This window comes from Lutjanus erythropterus, chromosome 23 (genome assembly GCF_056507025.1).
Source record: "Lutjanus erythropterus isolate fLutEry1 chromosome 23, fLutEry1.hap2, whole genome shotgun sequence".
NCBI lineage: Eukaryota > Metazoa > Chordata > Actinopteri > Lutjaniformes > Lutjanidae > Lutjanus > Lutjanus erythropterus.
The window spans coordinates 24,689,984-24,712,928 of NC_139339.1; the positions used below are offsets into that span (position 1 = coordinate 24,689,984).

The 22,945-nt window shown below is 40.3% G+C and overlaps 1 protein-coding gene across 4 annotated transcripts in view; it reads left to right on the plus strand.

The window, feature by feature from the left end:
* Positions 1 to 22,105, plus strand: part of pde5ab (phosphodiesterase 5A, cGMP-specific, b) — a 111,482-nt gene extending 89,377 nt beyond the window's left edge. For all 4 annotated transcript variants that reach the window (XM_084711901.1, XM_084711902.1, XM_084711900.1 and 1 more), the window contains exons 13-22: positions 2,184 to 2,330; positions 5,525 to 5,650; positions 7,617 to 7,711; positions 7,803 to 7,890; positions 10,919 to 11,019; positions 12,570 to 12,647; positions 12,924 to 12,987; positions 18,464 to 18,538; positions 19,223 to 19,306; positions 19,570 to 22,105. In XM_084711901.1, the coding sequence (XP_084568027.1) occupies positions 2,184 to 2,330; positions 5,525 to 5,650; positions 7,617 to 7,711; positions 7,803 to 7,890; positions 10,919 to 11,019; positions 12,570 to 12,647; positions 12,924 to 12,987; positions 18,464 to 18,538; positions 19,223 to 19,306; positions 19,570 to 19,689 (978 nt within the window). In that variant the 3' untranslated portion in view covers positions 19,690 to 22,105. The remainder of the gene's footprint in view (positions 1 to 2,183; positions 2,331 to 5,524; positions 5,651 to 7,616; positions 7,712 to 7,802; positions 7,891 to 10,918; positions 11,020 to 12,569; positions 12,648 to 12,923; positions 12,988 to 18,463; positions 18,539 to 19,222; positions 19,307 to 19,569) is intronic.
* The last annotated feature ends 840 nt before the right edge of the window (positions 22,106 to 22,945 follow it).

Genomic DNA, 22,945 nt, shown 5'->3' on the forward strand with positions numbered 1-22,945 from the left:
GTAGAGGTGTTTGCCTTCTCTCTAATATAATGGGACTAAATGGCACCCGGCTTGTGGCGCACCAAAATAACACATTTGCAAAATTCAAAACCAGTGACTCTTTCCAAAAATCATGACCCAGTTACTGAAAATAATGTACTCACCTTGTTGTGAGCATTTTCATGTAGGAACTACTTTCTTTCTACTAGTAAGAAAGTAGTTCTGGTAAATTCTTAATTAGTTCCAGTAGATTCTACTGGAAAAAATGTGAAATCAAATATATTTTTTAGGCATTTTGAGCACCATGGGACTAGTGCCATCCCAGTCTACTTTACTGGAGAGAAGGTGGCATCTCTACAACTGATATCTCCAAAACTCTACAACTCACACCAAAACAGTATACGTGGCTAAATAGCTCCACAGGCTAGTAGGAAAACATGTATTTTTGATTTTGGGGTGAAATGTCCCATTAACAACTTCTTTTAGCTTGAACATGAGACTGCTCATGTTTATCGTAAAGCTGCGACCCAACTACTGCCACATACACACTATTTATTATGGTCTGTATCTTTATAGGTGCTTTATATAGTCTTCGAAATTTTATTGCTCTAGTCTTACATTTACAGTCGGCCATGTGAGAGCCACCATGCTGCTGATGTGGCCCTGCTGTAATGTATAACTAGAACAGTTTACATCCCACACAACACTGTTTACACAATTGAATGGTGGTAAAAGTTATTAGTGTAAGTTAAATTATGCAACAATAATAATGATGCAATAGATAGCAAAAGGTAACGTAAATTACATCACTTTTATTATCACTTGTTTACAGCTTTTATCGTCTCTTACATTTCAGTATTTCTGTAATGACTTGATGGTATGGAGTTTTCTTGTTAACACCCAGTAACTGTTTGTATTCCTCATCATTTAAACATGAATCCGTTTCTTTCCTTATAAAATATTTGCTTTATTTTTAGATACTAGATACAAGTCTCTCTCTTTGTACGTTTTGTCTTGTTACGTCATCTTCACCCTTTTATGCAATTTTTGCCGTTGCGTCTTTTACGTTAGTTTTGTCTTACTGCATCTTTTTGTCTTATGACATTTTTTCATCTTGTTTATCACGTTGTTTTTGTTTGTCTGCATCTTTATGTCTTGTTACGTCGTTTTTTTCATTACAGCTTTTTTGTCTTGTTGTGACGTATTTGTCTTGTTATGTCTTTCAAGGTGTTTTTGTCTCAATCCCTTTTACCTTGTTTTTGTCTTGTTACATCTATTTTGTTTTATTTTGTCTTGTGACATCTTTATCATCTTATTTCGTTTTTTTATTACGTTGTTTTTGTCTTGTTTTGTCATATTAATCTTGCTACGTCTTTTCTGTTTTTGTCTTGTTAGGTCTTTTTCGTCATTTTGGTCACATGTCAAATTTGTTAAACTAAAAGAAACAAGCCTGTTTTGAAAACGTAAGGAATAGAAAGTACAGATATTTGTTTTAAAATGTAGGCGGGAAAAAAAAGTCAAAACTGACTTTTTTCTCATGATTTTGACTTACCATGGGGATATTTTTTTTCTTTCACTAGCAGAAATGAGCTTCCATATTAATTGGCCCTCAGCCTTTGGACATAAATCACACAAATTATTAAAGGACCTCCCTGCAGCCAGACTGTCTTTTTGTTAATTAGCTAACTGGTTTTCTGATGGCACTCCAGGGCAACTTTCCAAATATGAACCAATCAGTGCAGCCCGGCTTTCACACCAGTCGCAGCCTTAACAATGACACCACATGGTTCTGTCCTGCTCTCCTCTCTGTGTGGCATGGTGGCTGAACTAACAGCATAACCTGATTAAGTGGCCTCCCTTGGGTGCTACAGAGAGGATGTGTCACTTGGTATCTAGGACACAGGCTTGATTTTTCGGGTGCAATCTACCCAAGAGACCGCTACATACAGTATGTGTGATACATCATAGGATGAAACCCCTCATGATTGTGTAGTTAAAGCTGTCTACTGTAACTGCAGCAGCACTTCAATGTCGGGTTTGTCTCGTCAAACAAAATTAGATTTAAGGAAAATGATGTGATTACCAGAGATTAGTCCACCTAAATTATGCAGACGATGCACTTTTATATTCATGTGTGTATTGAATCATTTGATCCACAGCCTCACTGAATTTCCTTCTGTGTGTGTGTGTGTGTGTGTTTGAAGGTAGCCTCAGTGCCGTCAGCCCAGTCACTGCGTCTCCTGGACTTCAGCTTCAGTGACTTTGACCTGTCAGACACTGAAACCACGTTGGCTACTATCCGCATGTTTGTCGACCTCAACCTGGTGCAGAACTTCCAGATGAAGTATACGGTAAGAACTGGATGTTATTAAAGTAGATTAGACTCACTTAATTATTGCATTTTCAATAAAATGCATGTCCGTCTGTTCATCTGACAGTCTGGTCCACAGCAACATGTCTTGATGAATACTGGACAGATTGTCATGAAATTTGCTGTCTTGGTCTCCAGATGTTTTGGATCACTTTAGATCACATGACCTTTCCATCAGATCAAATCAGACAGTCAATGTCAGTCAATTTTCAATTTGGGCCCTTCATGACCTTTTACTTTGGCACTTTACCTCATGAGGCAGCTGGATTCGTGAGATCATGAGATCACGCGAGAATCTTGCCAGGCTTCAAGTCATCCATTTGTGTCCACACCAAAGGTGGTGCAACCAGTCGGAGTCCTAGGAGGGACTGCTGACAGCTACAGGTGTGGTTTTGAGTATGACAACAGCGAGAAGCGTCCATGGAAGTGACAATCAATAGCAGCTACTGAAGAGGTTAGCACAGATACTGTGATGGCTTAATTTATATCAGAACTGGAAAATATTTCTTCTTTGAAAGAAGAGCAAAGAATGGCACTGAAGGCTTTTCTCTGTGGAAAAGATGTTTTCGCTGTTTCCATTTTATGTTATCTTGTGCAGACACAGACTTTGCACTTCGACCAGGTTTTAGCAGGTCTGTGGCAAGTGGTTTCTACTACACTGAACCATGCACAAGATAGCAAATGCACCTGACCACGCCTTCATTTTGCCTTAATTTTTAGACCTCCAGCCCATGGGTGCACAAACTAGGTACAAGTTCATTTGCTATCCTTGCAAACGTGGGAAAAATGACAACTGTGCCAGTAAGTTTGCAGTGCCACTTGTATCACCTGCGCCATCTGCTGTGCACCAACACTTTTAGTGGAGGTACATTGATAGTTTCAAATACTGTTGTCTCTTTTAGTCACTTAGACGCAAAAAACATGGCAAAATAGGGATCAGTTGAAAAATACCAAAGTTACTCTTTAAGACAGATTGCTAAACTACTGTTCTCATTTTGTGGTACTGGCCCCTGGACTCCTGTTGTGTACAAAATCAAAAATAATAGCTTAACTACAGACACTGCAGGCCAAATCTTAAAAGCATTGAAGCTAATGGTCATACAATTATGTGAATGTTACACATTACGACATAAGCACAGGTAATATTTCCAAAGACACATGCTCAAAGTGTTTAGAGCCATGGAGACAAAATCTGTGTTACATTATAACAATATACACATTTTTATGAAGGGTATCATGGAAACACAGTAACCACAAAAGTTAGAACAACAGCACCACATGATCCTGACACGACTTTGTGTTGCTGTTGTTGTTCTCAGTGTATGTCATCATGGAAAAAGACTAGAGCAGCTTCCTGTTTTATTAATTGCAGAAAACAATCTGCTTCTCATTGTCGGCAGCATTAGACCATTAGAAGAGTGAGTGTGCGTGTGTGTTGGATGATGAGTGAATGCATTTGCAAGTGAGCTAATATTTGTGTATTTGCCTGCATCCTTAACTCAGAGACCACACACACACACACACACACACACATGCACACAGCGCCATCATACACCTAAAACACTTCCCCTCCAAATCTCACTCTGCCTCCATTACTGCCGTCTGTCAGACCCACCACTCTCTCTCCTTGCCCGGCTCCCCCTCGGCGCCAGCGCCGCCCCGCTTCGCTGGTGGGTTTGGCTCTCGTCCTCGGGAGGCTCTCCACGTGAAGAGGTCCTTGTATGTTGGTGGCTGACCTCCAGAGTGCCTGCGGATGGAGGCTTCATAAAGAGGACCTTTGATTGGAGGAGATCAGGGCCCTCCAGCAGCGCAGGCTGTCAGTCCAACACTGACACACTGACCACCCTGGAGCACCACAGCCTGGGGGTTCGACTGCACAACCTGTTATCATCAAATTACTATTCTGGCTTATTTGATGCTGTAGAGTCACTCATTACAATCTAAGACCAAAGTGTAATGAGTCCTGAAGAGAAAATGAAACATAATTAGAGTTTTAATCACTGTGTGTTCGTGACGAGCATGTAGCAAAGACTAACAAAGCACAGAGCGTTGATTTACTGGCAGGATGCTGATTGTTTGAGAAAAGGCAAACATCCTGACAGCTTGCACATCACACTTGCTTTTCCTTTCTACTGTTGTTATTTTACCCTCCACCTATTCCAAACAATTAAAAACCTAGCTTAGTACTGCCTAAAAATCAACATCAGTTTAAGTGTAGGCTATATTTGATATTTTCATCACTTTACCATTCCGACAGACATGTTTTTCTGACAGCAAACCACCATTTTATAAGCCAATTATTGCTCTGTTCAAAGCCACCAAAGTGTTTGTCTGGATAGGCAGTCTCAAGCCCAGATATACCACGCCCAAGCCCAGATACGCAGTCCTAAGCCTGGATAGGAAGTCTCAAGCCCGGATATACCACCCCCAAGCCCAGATACCCAGTCCTAAGCCTGGATAGGAAAATCCCATGTCTGGATAACCAGTCCCAAGCTCAGATAGGCCAGTTGCAAGCCCTGATAGGCCAGTTGCACTTCCACATAGCCAGTCCCAAGGCCAGACAGGCCAGTTCCAAGCCTTGGTAGCCAGTCCCAAGCCGGGATAGACCAGTCCCAAGCCCGAATAGGCCAGTTTCAAGCCTGGATAGGCAGTCCCAAGCTCAGATAGGCCAGTCTCAAGCCTGGACAGCTGGTCCAAAGCCCGGTTAGGCCAGTCACAAGGCCGGATAGCTGGTCCCAAGCCCGAATAGGCCAGTTGCAAGTCCAGATAGTCAATCCCAAGCCCTCATAGGCCAGTGCCAGGCCTGGAAAGCTGGTCCCAAGCCCGGTTAGGCCAGTCCCAAGCCCAGATAGGCTAGTCGCAAGTCTGGATAGGTCAAGCCAGTCCAAAGCATGGATAGGTCAGTTGCAAGTCTTGATAGCCAGTCCCAAACCTGAATAGCTGGTCCCAAGCCTGGATAGGGCAGTCGTAAGCCCAGATAGGACAGTCCCAGGACAGGCAAGTCTGAATTCCCATGCTGGATTGAGCGGGGCCTGGTTTGAAAGATGATCTGCTGTTGCAACCCCTAATTGAGGTGCAGCTGTAAGGCCCTTTAAGGCCTTTACTTCCAGCCTTGTAAAAGTCGCTCCAAAGGGTTGAATAAATCTTTCTCTCCTCTCTGTCTCTTCTCTATAGAGTTTATGCCAGTGGATTCTGAGTGTGAAGAAGAACTACAGGAAGAATGTGGCTTATCACAATTGGAGACATGCCTTCAACACAGCTCAGAGCATGTTCGCTCTCCTCAAGTCAGGACGCTTACAGGTCAGCGCAGCCAATCACTGGTTAGGATGAGCTGATCTGTTCAGCTGCCTTTTACTGAGAAAATCACTGATTGAATTCTATACAGACAGGCAATTATCCTTGCTTTAAACTGCCAACCCACTTATTTTGCATGTTTCAGTTCATTATCTATCATTTTCAAAGCATATAATTGATTTCCTACCTTCCAGGCAGCTTCAGTTTATTTCACGACTGTGGACATTGAAGTTGCTCATGATAAAAGATAAGATACGTTAAGATAACAGAAGTTACACTTATTTAGGCCTAATTAGCCGATAATTTTTTATTTTTTCAGTTTCTTAAAAAAAAAAAAGTTAAACGAACCCTTAAAAAACATAACTCCACAAAGGAGGCAGGTCACTAGGGAATGGTGGTTCAAATCTGTATTTCTGGAAAATGCATGGAAAATTAATAATGGCACTTCTTATTGGTGGGAAATATTAATTAGCTTAAACCAGTTTTGACACTATTATGCAATTATACCATTATTGTGTTAGGCAATATTTTACCCTTCATAAGTCCTGCCCTTTTTTTGCTTTGTGCACCAGTGACAGGTGAGCAAACTTGGTAGCTGGTGGAACCTTGGACAACTTTCTGCTTTCCTGTACTGCCTTCTGTTTCCTGTACTGAGATATGCCATGTGCTCAGCTTGTTGAAAAGAAAAACAAAACTTTGAAGAGGGTTAAAGGATGTTGCTGGGTGAGCTGTAAAAGTTGCAAATATTCACATCTTAAGCTAACTAATGTTAGCAAAACACTAGCTAACTAGCTAGCCAATCTATATTAATCGTTAGCTAGCAGTTACCTAGCATTTGCTAACATTAGCTTACTTATGACCCTATATTCTGGGTTAGGGTTATAGAGTTATGGGAGCACAGACCAAAAAGGGGCGGGACTTATGAAGGGTCAATTGGCCTTTCTCTGTTTCATTTTTTAAGCCACCAAGATCTGATTTTGTGCTGCACATGGCATGAGTCTGTGAACTGCAGAGGACAGTGAAAAAAGTTGGTTACCTGGCTGACAGGTTAAAGGTGTGCAGCCTGTCGCCTGCAGCTCATCACCAAACAGCTCATTGTGGCTTCTCCTAACATTACTCCCTGAATTATTTCAAACTGAAAATGACCATTGTCTTGTTTTGTAGACATATTTTATATGACGAAGAGCAGTATCAAGTGCTCTATTTACTGACAAACACATTGCATTTCCTGTGACTACTTAATAATAAAAGTCAATTAGTGTTTCACCAGTTATTTGCTTTAAATGTGAAGCTGCAGCAGTAGAAAATATTGGCAGTAACTTGATACAGTATTTTTTCAGAGGTTTTCCTCACATACATCTTTCATCATGGCCATTCTGCGGGCTGGATGGTAAGCTTTGATGGGTTGGATGTGGCCTGTGGGCCAACATTTGATGATCCATAGCCTATAGTCTGTTTTGGAAAATGTTTGGCAGTAATATTAAGTTTACATGACATGTAGCTAATGAGGTAAATGAAACAAAGCCTATAATATATGGTTAAAATGTCTAAAAGGATCTCCTACACCACCAAGAACAAAATGGTCTGGAAAACACTGAATACTAGTTGCTTCAGTGACACAAAAACAGCAATTCTCAGCAGCTACAATCTGGAAATATCAGTCTGAGTCCTGCTGGAGCCCTGCATTCAGCTCTCTTGTAAAAGCTGTTGTGTCATATGCACAAACGGCCTTGCTGTCCACTCCAGGCTGTGCACTGAGCGCCCACACTGCCAACACTGTGTGGAGAGTTACAGCAGCACTGTGTGTACACAGCTCTGAGGCTTTTGTTTGGTTTGATTGTGGCAACAGATTGTCATCTGTTAACCAGCTGCTTTTGTGTGGATTTAGATTGTGTGTCTGTGTGTGTGTGTGTGTGTGTGTGTGTCTTTTCACTCTCACCCTGTCCTCATTCACTCGTTCTCCCCCTGACAGAGTTACCTGAACGATCTGGAGGTTCTGGCTCTCATGATTGCGACTCTCAGCCACGACCTGGACCACAGAGGTGTCAACAACTCCTACATACAGAGGTACAGCAGGAAACATGAGTCATAGACCTGTATGTATGATTGTATATGCATGTGTGGGAGCACTCTGTATCCACTCTGTGTGTTTGTCCAGGAGCGACCACCCACTGGCCCAGCTCTACTGCCACTCCACCATGGAGCATCACCACTTCGACCACTGCCTCATGATCCTCAACAGCCCCGTAGGTGCACTCACACACATACACACACACACTCTTAACCAGAGTAGAGGAAACATTAGTGCTTCTTTAAATGATTCCATGCTTTGTCTAACAAGCAGTATTAGGTGTTTGATGAAAGCAGGTGGATTTTGTTATTCAATGGGAAATGGTATCTCTGGTATCAGTGTGTCAGTATGTTCACCAGCTAGTCACTAACTGCCTGGATGATGAATGACTCTTCCTAAGTTTCGCCCCACTTTGCTGTGTGCTCCAATAACAGCTGAGCAAGCTTGATACTGCAACATCAATATATTTTTTTTCCAGGATGGTGAAGCATGACGCGCCCTTCTCCGCCTCTGACTGGCTTACCCCAGTCTCACTCTTCATGCCTAAACCTAACCAACCCAATCAATGCAGACCATGAGAACAGGAAATACTAGTCAAACAGATTAAACAGTTTAGGGGTGGGTCATAAGTCTGTTGTCCTGGAAAAAAATTGCCTCCCTGTTTACTGCTTAGACATGTGATAGGCTCGTCCGTGTTGGTAAGAACACTAAATTCTGAAGATGGTTAAAATAGGTATAAAATGCTAGCTAACTAGCTAACTAATCTATAATAATCTTTAGTCAGCTAGTTACATTTGATAGCTTGCAAACTAGCTCGAGCAGATCTATCTATCCCCAGAATGGTTGCAGTTAGGCTATGTATAGCCAGTAACACTACACGGTTAGCTGAAGGAGCTGATGGAGGTTCTGCTGGGTGCCAAGCTTGCTCAACTGTTATTGAAGCACAGAGCAAAAAGTGGCAGGACTCACAAAGAAGCAATTCCCTGTGGGTTTGCTACTATGAACCCATATTGCACATGTTAAATGGGACACTCATTGTCTCTAAATCACAAAGGGTTATTGCCTAACTCGCTCTGCTGACATTTTTAGCTTCCTCTAGTGCATTGTTTTGGCTTTACGGTCCATTTACGGTATCATCGAGATGGGAACACTCTGATCAACTCACACAGACAGCTGTTTCCAGCAATAAACCTCACACACAAATTTGATCACAAGAACCAAACACTCATCAAAACATTCTCACAAACATATGTCTGCTGCCTCAAATGACCAGCTGTCTGCACTGCAGTTACACACGATCGCAACAAAAGGACGAGCTGTCACTACTATCATGGATATGAGCGTAGCAGCAGAGAGACAGGAAACAAAAGCATCAGGCAAATTGTCACTTCACACCCGCATTTTTATCTTCATCACAGTTATGCAAAACATGACATTATCTGGCCTTTCACAGCTGCAGCTGATTCAGTATGCAGCTCTTGGCAGGCGCAATCAAGAGGCTCATGTCCCTCCTCTCCTGGTGTCCCTACCTGGCTCCCTGCCACACTCAGAAATGATTTCACCACCTTCATAGTTTGCAAAGCTCTGTGTTATCTTGAACATTATACAGCAGGTGTCAGATCTGATGTGGTCCAACAACAGGAACTATTAGATGCCCATATTTTCTCATCCAGAGACAAACCGTTTCTATTGCAGGAACCAGAATCCACTGTCAGTGCCAAAAATCACAGTAGAAACTGATAATTTAATAACTGCCTTTAATATAATAAAAACAGAATAAAAATATAATGCTTATAATGCTTATAATGTAATAAAATGTGTGCTCATAAAGCATTAACTTTCAACATGTTATAAAAAAATATGTGTATCTTCACTTAAGCCTTTTATGAGTCGGCAACCTCTCCAATCAAACTCATCGAGACTCAGGTTAGCTAATGTTAGCAAGATGCTTGCCAACTAACTAGCAAGCTACGAATTGATGAACATTAGGTAGCTAATTAACTATAGGTTGCTAACAGTAGATGTAACTAGAAAAAAATCACTTATGTAGATTAGCTAGCCAGTAAACTAACTAGAAACTTAAAGATGATGCTTTTGCAGGTCATTATGCTAAATTTTTTAACTGTTTTCAAAATATGATTTTCTTTTCAACATAGACAAGCCAAACATAGCATATCTAAGTACAGGAAACAGGAACGGAGAAAGTTGACAGAGGTTCCGAAAAGGGGGCGAGACTTAAGCTGGGTCATTTGTGCCTAAGGCAGAAATCTCTGAGACCAGATTTGTCCAAACATGGCCAGATCAACCAAAACCATTTTTGTGTATTTTTGTAATTGGCTGAACTGAACTTTTAATCTTATTAATAGCGTCTGAACAGTGTAAACCTGTACATAAACAGTGTTATCAGTGATGGATACATCACATAAAACTGTCATCAGGCTGAAATAACTCTGATAGGTCATCCTAACACTGGGTCACAGTTCAGATCATGTCAACCTGAGGTTGTCAGTGTTTCTGCACAGTAACACAACACTGTGTTTGTGGCTGTTTGCAGGAACGTCCTGCTGTGGCCTGCTCACTGCTGATCCTGGATCTGTCTGACTTATTTAATATGTCTATTCTGCTCATTTTCCAGCTGCTAGCCTACCACAGAGCGCTCTGATGGCCTCAATAAAATACAGTGACTTACAGCCCACTCTGATCTTTATGGCCTCTAAACAAACTCTAAATACACTCCAGACTGCACAGCACCTCTTAACTCCACTGCTGCTGGACACGTTCACACATATTCACACAGATGCACACACACACACAGCCTTGCAAACCATTGTCACATACAGGCTGATAAGCATTAATGCAAATAAACTCTTAAAAGCTCTTGAAATGGAAAGGACGTGGAATAATGTGCCAACACATATGCTAATAACACTCAACACATGTGGACTGGGTTCAGTGGTTTGATTTGTTTCTGTGTGTGCACTTTTGCAGTCTAGCATCGTCATGGCAACCCTTGATGGTGGTCTATCACAGTACAAACTGCGATCCGGGCTATCAGAACATAGTATCTGCTCCACAGAGGGTTGATATCTCACTCTGCATGCAAACACACGCTGTCAAACTTTCATGTGCGTACTCTGTGTTTGTATAAATCATTTGTCCTTTCAGTTACACAATTGTTTGTCTGTGTGTGTGCGTCTCTCCAGGGAAACCAGATCCTGAGCGGCCTCTCCCTGGATGAGTACAAGTCCACTCTGAAGATGATCGAGAGGGCTATTCTGGCCACTGACCTGGCGCTGTACATGAAGTAGGTACCAAACGTCAAGCCCAGATGGAAATCTTCCTGGAGAGGGTTAGAGAGGGAGAGGACAGGGGGAGAAAAGTCCATTTGGGCAGACGGGATGAGAACGGAGGCTATTTTGGAGTATTTGGACCGGGCATAATAACATTCAATGAGCACTTCAAAAAACTGTTGCAATCTCATTTTTTTTCTTCTCAAAAATACAGAAACAATCACACCGATCCTGTCATTCCACGATACTGATGATGTCTTTATTACAGCAGTGAGCTGCTGTCATGTCAGAAAAAGAAAAACTGATATATTGTTCTGGCAAATTAATGGCCTATTACAGCTATATCAGTATTGCCGTACATGTTGTTCAATATTTTTTAGAGAACATAATGCAAGTTGGTGTTTTTTGTATGTTTGTTTATAGGCAAGATTTTATATATATATATATATATTTGATCCTTTTTCTTAATTCAATTGTTGTATTTGCTTTTTAGTTTTTTTTATAATTATTTAATACACCAGTAAAAGTTCACTGTTTCAGTGCCCTGATGTCATTTTGGATTTTTATCTACATATATAAAGAATATCAGTCGATATATCGATTTTTCGTCCTCGGAGTCAGAGTCATGGTTGGCACCACTGTAAATCACCTTGATACTGTATTCCCTGTCATCAAACCGGCCTCCATCGGTCTCGGTCGCTGTGTTCAGTCCTGGTCTGGGCCCGTGTCTTTGACAAGCTCCTGAGCTCGGTTCTGTTGCCCGCTTGCCCATTTCAGGGGCCGCTTCCCTTGCTGGGTCCTCCTCACCCAGGGCCTGAAAACCTCCTCCTCCTGGTGATCCAAAGCACCTGTGCCAGTAATGTAAACGCCAACACTCCCTGGTGCTCTGGACTGCTAGTATTTGGGCTAACTGAGCTAACGACAGCTACAGTTAGCCAGTTACTTGTTTGGAGTATGAATTCAACAGGAGGCCAGACTGGCTATTGCAGGCCATAAAACCAACATAATTAGTTAAAAGACACTAAAAAACTCAGTAGAGCTGCAGAGTTTCTCAATAATTCTCAGTGGGTTTTTGACTTTTAACAGTCCCTTTAACAATACACTTAATCATTCAGAACAGCTTTAAGGTTTGCTTGCACAAAGATTAGGATGTTGATGACTGCCTGCACTTACAAGAGAACATATTGAAAGACAATTTTTAAGTTTGCCAAGTTGTATTTCATTTATTATTCCCAAAATGGTAATGCCAGTCTATCTTTGGTTTTGGAAATAACAGACCCATCATTTTGTCAAAATTTGAACAATCAAATCAACAATTATTATGATTTTTACGATTATCAAACTGTCAGCATGACAAAACTCTTCTTTCTTTCACTGCGTCTTTTTTTCACTTTTTTTCATTCAACTACCTCAGTGATTTTAGCTGTTATCTCATCTGTCTTTCAGTCTAGACGGTGGGTGGTAAAGGAGGTAAATAAGTAGTTATATATGAGAATTATCTGCTGTGTCATTGTACGTGTGTGTGTGTGTGTGTGTGTGTGTGTGTGTGTGTGTGTGTTGTCAGGAGGCGCGGGGAGTTCTTTGAGCTCACCAAGAACAATCAGTTTGTTTGGGAGGATGAAAATCACAGAGACTTACTGAGGTCAGTACCAATGACATGGAACACACTGAGTGGATGTCAAGCACCAACATACTGTACATAAACAATGGAACACACTGATTTTAGTTGATTTCTTTTAACATGTTGACAAATGTGCTCATTTACTTCTCATGTCTACATGTTAAGTATAGCACTGGATTAGTGCTAGCTTAGCATAAAGACTAGAAGTTACTTATGCTATGAGGAGCTGCTAGTGACGATTATTTGTGGGGTGTGGCCTGTGAAGATCAATGTGTTTCAATGTGTCTCCCCCTTCAGGTCAATGCTGATGACTGCATGTGATATCTCAGCCATCACCAAGCCCTGGCCAGTGCAAAAAAGGGTAAAACACATATCCCTCTTATTTAGCTATTTGTGTTGGTTGTACTTGCTTGGCCTTCTCTGGTACATCATGCTTTTCTTCTCTTATCTCTGGTTTTTGTAGTTAGTTTCTGTTGGACACATGACAACTTGTTCTTCTTCTCCATCATAGTCATACAATAGTATTCATCCCTTTACAGCATGTTCAAATGGTTAAGTCATGAAACCAACGCTGCTAAGCAACAGCAACATGGAGGGCAAAACTGTCAGCATCTGGAAGTCACCAATGCTTTCAGTAAGCTAGCGAGTGGGTAAAGTTTAACGCTATGTAATTTATTTTTTGCCACTTTTTGGCAGCAGAGGAGGCTGATTAAACAACATCTGTCATAAAGTTGTTACAGCTAACATGTTAGGACACTATTTACACATTCAATATACAGAGCAACAAATTCATTAACTTATACATTGGTTCAGCTCACAACTGTGTTTTTAGACTCAGTGAAGTTAGCTGAATTCATTCTAAACCACAGCTTGGCTAGTTAGATTGCCAAGTGACACATCAACATCCCTGTAAATTGTTAACGTGTCAGGCAGCAGTTGCTTTTTTACACATCCAGAAGACACAGAACAACATTAGCATCAGCATACTTTTTGCTCTGTTTTGGTCTCCACCTTCTGCGGATAAAAAATATCTGCCTCTTCAACTGTTAGATATTCAACTTTCTTTATTAGCAAATGTGGGAAGTAACTTAGTGCAAATACTTTCTTATTGTTCTTAAGTAATGTTTTCAAGTATCTGTACTTTACTTGAGTGTTTATTTTTCAGACATTTTTTTACTTTTACTCATTATATTTTAACACAAATATCTGTACTATCTACTTCTCACATTTTTGAAACAGACTTGTTACTTTGCATCATTGCACACCACCTTTCAAACATCAAGAGTGATTTCAACTCAAATGGATCAGGTATTAACACGTAGAAAAGATCATTCCTTCTGTGCATATCACAAATGACAGACGTAACAACACAAAAGACAAAACAGCATAACAAAATAACAAGACAAAAATGACATAAAAGACTTGCCAATACAAAAAAGACATGACAAAACAAAAAGATGTAAAAGACACAACAAGATAAAAAATAATATAACAAGATGAAAAACACATAACACAACAAAAACAACCTAAAAGACATAACAAGATGTGATATGACGAAAAAGTCATAACACGACAAAAACTACACAAAAGGTGCAACAAGATGAAAAGGATGTAACAAAATGAAAAAAAAGATGTAATGAGGCAAAAAAGACAAGATGAATAAAACGTGACAAAAATTGCATAAAAGACAACATGACCCAAAAAGACGTAACAAGACCAAAATGACGTACAATGGATAACAAGACAAAACAGACAGCGAGGGAGACTCAACCATGGCACAGCGGTGAAGATCAGATAGCTTTACACAGAAACAGCCAAGTTGAAGTTTCTTTCAGACGGATATTTTTACTTTTACACTTTGAGAGCATTTCAGAGCCTGAACTTTTTCATTTTTATTCGAGTAAAGAAGTTGCATCAGTACCTCTACTTTCACCACCCGTTTATTAGCTGGTTGCTAATTTTATCTGCCTACTGTTTGGTGAGGGGGGAAATAGTGCAGCAGTGGAGCACAATGAGCTAAAAGGAGCCAAAAATCTGTGTAGATCTGAGGGAGACTGCAGAGTTGGGTGGTAATTTTCAAGCAGCCTTTTGCACATAGTCATAGTTAATATGAAAATATTGATTAGTGCAGCTTTAGATTAAAGCAGTAGTCCCTCAAAGGCGAATGCTAGCATGTTGCGTTGTAAGCCACGCCCTAATCAGCGATTTCACAGCAGGTGTTTTGCCTTTTGAAGCTAATGAGAAACACCTGCTGTGACATCACTAATTGGGGTGTGGCCTGTTGTGCAACATGCATAAAAGATAAAGAGCAGCGCAGCACTTAACTATGTATTTGTCTCTTTCAACTCTGATGCTGCCATTTCAAACTCTATTTACTTCATAACACTCTCCCTCCCTCTCTATTTATCTCTTTCACTCACTGACACACACACTCACACACGTTTAATATTTGTTTCATGGTCCTCCTTACCCATCTCAGAGCTGTGTCCCCGTTGTTTCATCTCCCCCCTGACCTTCGTTAGCTTGCACCTCATTAGAAACCACAGGCACAGTGGAGAGGCCACAGACAGACACACACTCTATATATGTGTGTGTGTGTGTGTGTGTGTGTTGACAAGTGAGTGCTCATTAATAAGCGCAGCTGTGGCCCTGTCCTCAGATAACACCTCTAAAAACATTCAGGGCTGTAAACAGGAATACACATGCAAATATGTTCTCTAAACACAGACTATCACCTCATCCACATCTCATTTTTAAACTGTGTCTTTAAACTAAAGGGGAGGTTATTTCCTCTTTGTCTTCTCGTCCTCTGCGTACACGTTTTTTTCCCATAAGATTTCACCTTTGGCTTTAGCTTAACATCCCAGTTTTCAGATTAAATTTTATCATTTAGTTTCAGGATGGTTTAACTCAACCTTCATTCGACTCAGATGTCTAACTTTTTGTAAAGTGCAGTCCATTAGATTAGTTTATGATTCTGTCCAGCGGGCATGCTAATATCTTAGCAAACTCAGATTTAAGCATCATGGAGCAACTTGAGAAATAATTTTGGGTTGTGTTTTTGGCCATCTGATCAATGCAAGTCCTGTATTCACTCTCCTTTTAGCTCTATTTTGGTCTCCACCACTTCCTGAGAAAAATATCTGGCTTTTTAACTGCTAGATATTCTACTTTCTTTACCAGCTACTTGCTAACTTTAGGTAGTGTAGAGAGAGCTTTTTTGCTGAAAACAGCTGCTAGCACAACTGTTGGAAATGATATAGATGCAAGTGGTAAAGAGTGAATCAAAACAAACTGCAGGCTGTAAAACTAAAACAATGGCTGTATTGAAACTTCTCCAGTCAAATGATAGCTTCGATTCAATAATGTTTGTGCCCTGGTCTAGAATGAAATTATTATTTATTTATTATTTTTATAGTTTTGCTTGCAGCCAATCAACACAAGTGTTTGTCAATTTGCCACCAACATGACACGAAAGGTATCAAATGAAGCACTCTACTGGTATCAGTATCACTTTAAGGGTACTGGTAATCATACTGGTATCATAATCTTTTAAAAGATACCCAACCCTGAGTGTTTGAGTGTCTAGTGCGTGCACAGTTTTTGAATGCAATAAATAATTATTACAACATTCCGGGTGCACTTACTTTCAGTTTGTCCTTCAAATAAAGTGTTTTAGATCTAAGTGTTGGTCTTCTCGTGCTTCTTGTCCCATCAGACTTGGTTAAAATGATGTTGGGACATTCCCAAATCTCCACAATTACAATGCTTTCTCAGCTGATGAATGCACAAAATATAATTATAAGACCAGACCAGATTTAAATATTATCAGAACTATCCTTAAAGATTCATGTTGTTCTGGACTCAATCCCCTGTTGGCCATAAATGACCAGTGGCAGTGACAGTTTTACTACCTTGACCATACTGATCATAAACATATGGCTTGAGAGTGCAAGCATCCTCCAAAACCAACAGTATGAAATGCTTTCAGAAATCCAGTAGTAGGTCTTTCTTGCTGTTGTTGGAAGTCTAATGAGGTGGTCACTGACCACTGAAGTTATTTCGACATGGAGCTAACTTGCTCTGCTATGCAGACAAATAATGTTGGTATTTTGACTGACAGGAGGGTAAGTAAATAAAGACAAAGTTCCTCAGCCTCACCAGTTAACGTTTGCCTCATGCTTAGTGTTGGTTTTCGTCAGCTATAATAAACTCTCTCTCTCTTTGGCTGAGTCTTCTTGCAGCTCTGTAGAACTGAGCCTTGATTACAGACTCAATCAGTGAGCTGCAGATGGCTTTAACACACATTCACACAGAGTGATACTGATGGGAGCCCGAGGCTGCAGTCAGATCTCATTTAGCTCTCTGTAAACAGTTGGAGAACATTAACTACCAGCGACTACCACACTTTTTGGCAGACATCTCCCTCTTTCTTACTCAATTTTACTTTATTTTCTTCTTGTCTTGCCTCTACACATACCTACTTTCTCTTACTTATGTTCCATCGTTCTAGCTGTTTCTTTCTTGTGTTTGTTTCTTCTAGCTGTTTCTTCCACTGTTCTTCCCTGCCTTCTTTGTATACTTACTCCGTCTTGTTCTTTTCCAGTCGTTTCACAGTGTTACAGTTCGTTAATGTTGACTCTGGCAGCAGGAGAAGCATTCTGTCTTCTCCACTGTAGGATGTCCCAACCTCGTTCCTAAAATCAGCCTCCTAGGATGTTAATTAAAATGCCTCCACTGAAATTCTTCCACAGAAATATGCTGTAAAGTTTCTGAGGTTAAGTATAAAAATAGAGCCGCTTTGTGATTTGCATAGCTAAGATGTCATACACCCACCTGAGATGGAGTCAGATCCAAATCAAATTGATGAACTGATGGTGATGTAGACAGAGAAGAGAAAGATCAGCCAGAACTTAAAAACCACTGACAGATAAAGTGAATAACATTGATCATCTCGTTACAAAGTTACCTGTCAAAGGGTGTGATTTATTAGGCAGCAACTGAACCGTCAGTTCTTCAAGTTGATGTGTTTGAAGCAGGAAAAATAGGCAAGTGTAAGGATCTAAGTGGTTCTGACAAAAGTCAAATTGTTTGGTCAGAGCCTCTCCAAAAAGGTAGGTCATGTGGGGTGTTCTCATTATGCAGTGGTTAGTACCTACCAAACGTGGTCCAAGGAAGGACAATGGGTAAGGCAGTGGCAGGTCATGGGTGCCCAAGGCTCATTGATGTGCATGGAGGGTGACGGATAGTTCATCTGGTCCAGTCCCACTGAAGGTCAACACAATTTGTTCCTGGCTATGATAGAAAGGTAACAGAACACACAGTGTAGCTGCAGACTGGTCAAAGTGCCCATGCTGACCCCTGTCCACCGCTGAAAGCTCCTACGATGGGTCCTACAGTGTTGAAACTGGACCATGGAGCAATGGAAGAAGGCAGCCTGGTGTTGGCGAGGTGTTGACTTGGCCTCCAAATTCCCCACCTCACAACTTACAGGAGTTAAAGGACCTGTTGCTAAAGTCTTGGTGTCCAATACCACAGGACACATTCAGACATTTTGTACAGCATGAGCGGGACCTACAAAATAATACAATATTGGCAGGTGGTTTTAAAGTTGTGGTTGATCAATGCATGCTCACCTTGTTGTGATACAGTTTATGCTTGTAGTAAAATGCGTTCAGACCTAAAAGTGTCATTATTTTGTAAGTCCTTTATTTGCTCTCTTCTTGTCATGTTCTTTGTTTTTCATCAGCTGAAACTTCATTGAATTTATGAATCCACACATCTTCTCTGGATCGAAGATTCTACACAAACTCATCAGCATTTTCTTTCTGATGCAGATTGCGGAGCTGGTGGCAACTGAGTTCTTCGAGCAGGGGGATAAGGAAAGACGTGAGCTGAACATTGAGCCCAGTGTAAGTGCAGTGCAAAAAGTACAGCATAAGCTGTGGTGTGCCTCAGGGATCCATTTGGGGTCCTTTAGTTTTTACTCTACATGTGTTTTTGATTGGTTGTAGTTGTCAAAAGCAACTGCAAATCTCTGTGTTATTTTTGATTCTGAATTACATAATAAACAATTGTCATTTAGTCAGCAATAAATAATCCATAACTCTTCAGCCAGATTGTCTAGTAGGATCAGGAGTCCTTTTTTAAAAATGCTACATTGGTTGCAGCTAAATTTTCTAATTTATTTGCACTAGTTTGCTAGTTTACTACTAAATTTGAAATAATAATTTGATTGCTGAGAGATACGACTCTCTTTGGAGCTGAAACAATTAGTTGAGAAAATTATTAATTCAGTTAACTATTCTGATAATCAATCAAGCAAAAATGCCACTGATTCCAGGCAATATAACAGACAAAATAAGCATTTTTAAGACCTTTTACATGATGTGACACTTCATAAATTAAACGATTAATGGAAAAATTAATACGCAGATTAATTGAGGATGAAAACAACTGTCAGTTGGACCCCTATCTCAAATCTTGTTTTGAGTCATGAATCTGAGGTGCCTGAGATCATGTGAACTGAGAACAGAACCTTATTACATTCTTTTCATTTGGTTTACGTGTCATTTTCTTCTATCCTTTGACTTTAGGACCTGATGAATCGTGAGAAAAGAGATAAGATTCCCAGCATGCAGGTGTCCTTCATTGATGCCATCTGCACTCAGTTATACGAGGTAATTCAACCAATTTAACTTGCAGCAAAGCCTGTTTCTGTCTCTGGAAATCAATTTACCGAAAGAATGGCTGAAAAGGGCATTTTGCCAGTGGCAACAGTCGACATGTATCCTGTTATTTCTCACTTGCTGGAAAGATTTTGTCAGCCTGTTTCACATTGTGAAGAAATATGAAACAAGACGTTAAATGAATGAACATTGTATTTACATCAGTGTTCACTGAATTGTCCTTGTTAAATAAAATGTCTTTGTCACTGTCACAGACCTTGGCTGGCATGTCGGAGGGCTGCTCCCCTCTGTTGGAAGGTTGTCAGAAAAACCGGCAGCATTGGAAGCGTTTGGCCGAGGAGTGTGAGAAGGGGATGGTCAACGGCCTGGTGTGACGTCGACACCAGTTTGGTTTTCAGCCAACACAAATTTCCAGGGTTTGCCCTGTGCAACCTGGTCTCACAAAGTTTCATGAAATTTGCATGATTCCATAAAAGGACAAATACCATGATTTCTGCACTGAAAGTGGGGAAAAAATCATTTCTGTACCTGGAGAAACCACTAGATTTGGTTTGACAGTGAAAGGGCACATACACCTGCCTTCAACTTAGAGTAGGTTTGCTAACGCTCTTCCAGTTTCATACAACTTCAGTCTTGTTTTTGCAGGTTTGTCCATCCTTCCTATCTGTAATAATAAGGTTGTACTCACCAAGTTAATTGCTCAGATGTGGGAATGCGGCAACATCACGAAACAAGAAGAGGTATGGCTGCTGCAACGAGAACATGATGCTGTGAAAATGATACGAATGAAACGTGTTCATTGGTGCATCATTTTTTGCCTACACATCAATATGTGAAACAGTCACAGATCAGTTAGGTTTATGCACAAACACTACTCAGTTGGGGTAGGGCACCAAAAATGAAAACACAAGACTCTGGCACCGAAGATCAGTGTTTTTTTCCGATGTGAAGCAAGTTATTTTTTCCCAGACCATGATTTTTCTCTTTTCCACCATTCTTTAGTATCCTGTGATTGTCACAGGAAAGCTATCATCTTTAGAACCAATCACACTGCAATCTTTTGCATACTAATTCAATAGAGTTAATGAACTATGCTCACACTCAGGCTTAACTTGTGCACAGTGGTGGTTTACGCAAAATGCAAACATAAGAATGCTAACTGGTTCACATGGACAGTGCCAGTATGTTGATATTTGTAACATTTCCCATGTTAACCATCTTAGTTTCGTGTTTTAGCATGCTAACATTTGCTTATTAGTATAAAGAGCGACAAAGCCTGTGTTAGGAGGACGATAGGGTGGATACATGAGTCAAACAAAAGACTCTGACACAGAAGACCGGGGTTTGTTTCCAGTTTGAAGCAATGTTATTTTTTCCCAAACCATGATTTCTTTCTCTTTTTCAGCATTCTTAAATATCCCACAGTTGTCACAGGAAATGGACATATGAATCTATCACGGCTCAACAAGACTAAGAACCATGCTAGCAGTCAGGCTTTACTTGGCTATGGTGCAGCCAATCAGCATCCCAGGAGGAACTGTTTGCAGCTGTGGGCGTGGTTTAAGCATGACGTCAGCAAGAAATGTCATTGGAAAGGTCGATCTGATTGGTTTAAGTTAGCCCGCGTTAGATGTGATGGACAGATGGTTCATCCAATCACCTGCCAAGTGTTTTTTTGAAAGTGCCTGCCCTTTTCCAGTTTCTAAGGACGACTTCTCAGACAGTTCTGTGTAGCAAACCATCTAGTATGCCAGGTTAGGACTTCGTTACAGCAATGTTGCCGTATTTGCAGATCTTAGAAACTTCAGTGAGTACATAAAACATTAAAAATGATGGACAAAACTACAAAAACAAGACCCAACTTGTCATAGCCCCTAAAAAAAACCCTTAAGCAAATAGTTAAGAGTTTAAGTATCAGCTAACTCCCATGACAAACAATAAGGAATGCCGTGGAATTTTGTATTCATAATCCTTGTTTCATGCTCATTTTGCTAAGCTTTGTGAGACTCGTCTTCCTGTCCTCACCGTTCTTTCAAGGCTTTCACTCACCAGAGAAAATAACAGTCAGCACTAAGCTATATTTATTACCATAGCCATTTTATTTTTGCACAGAGTGGCTTTCATCTTGAAGTCTCACCTCCACTATCTCTCACAGGTAGTGAACTTTAGGGGAACACTGAATGGTTAAGACATAGATCCCTGAGGATCAGCAGCACCATTACAGTGAGATACAGATATTGTACGTACTATATCTTTACATAGTGTCACAATAATCTGATACGCTTGTTAAATATGTCTTTGTTCACAGCACACACGCTACAAGGGTTTGAGTCTTTTGTAACATTTTTTTCACTCATTGTCTTAACTATTGCATATTTATTTTTGTTTTATATATTTATTAGAGTTTCTATATTGTAAGGTCATCCTTTTATCAAGAGCACACAATTCTTTATATAGGAAATGTAGTTTTCATACTTCCATCTCTGCTTTTTTGAAGGACCTTTCTTAGTAACGACTCTTTCAGATGACATTTGGAAATGTACTGTGTTGTGTTATTTTAATTTTTTTTTTTTTCTGAAATGTAAAAGAGCCAAAGACTAGGCCTGGAATTTCAAAAGGAAATGGGTCTAGATTTTTCCACTGCCTTGTTGTGATAAAAATAGGACCAATTCACAATTAAAAGAGAAAAACTTTTTTTATTTGTCCACATGCTTTTCCCCTGTAAGAGCTTGTTTTTTTACATCCCATTTTTGTAACTGAATGATGGAGTAAAGTTTGCGTTAAATTGTGGGCTGCCTGATCGGACTGTGTTATGATTTACTATTTTGGGTAATGAAATGAAATGTTGGTGAAAAGCTCTCTGCTTAAAAAAAATAATTCAGAATGCATCAGAGCAATATGCTGACACAGGTTTTTAAAAGTATAAAATCACAAGGAGCAGAAACCACTGCTGTCGAATGGTTAAAACTAAGTAATGCATTAGAGTTCTGGTGACACATGGCAAAACATTTCAGCCAACTGAGCAATGGTTCCCAACCTAGTGGTCAGGAGTAGGGATCGTTTTTTTTTCTCTGATAGCCGATAAAATAAATACATTTAAAAATGCGCTACTTTATTTCTGATGCAGCCACCTCTCCGTCTGAATTCAGCACTCTGGGCTCTGTAGCAGTGTCCTGCCCACAGCCCCCACTGATTGGCTAGACAGCACGGGCGATAGCTAATCAACACTGAAGCCTCTACATGCAGCACCACAGACAAGGAGACAGAAGCAGACTGTTGAAGTTACATTAAAAATCCTCCATGCTGAAGTTTTAAAAACACCACAATCTTATGATCAGTTTCAATGAAGACATGCATCCCCACGGTCCCCAAGATACACCATCGAAAATCATCAGATGCCAACTTCACTGTTGTCCAAACAATGCATCTTGTTGCAGTGCTGTAACGTTACACATCAACTAAAATGAGAAAATAAGAGTATAAACAGCCATAATAATGACATACCTGCTACAACAAATATCAAGAAAGAGTAAAGAACTTAGTAAGTTTTACTGTTCAGTTAAGGAACTGAAATTGTATCACAGCTGCCACAGGACAAATTTTCAGGATGGAACCAAGTCTGAAGATGCA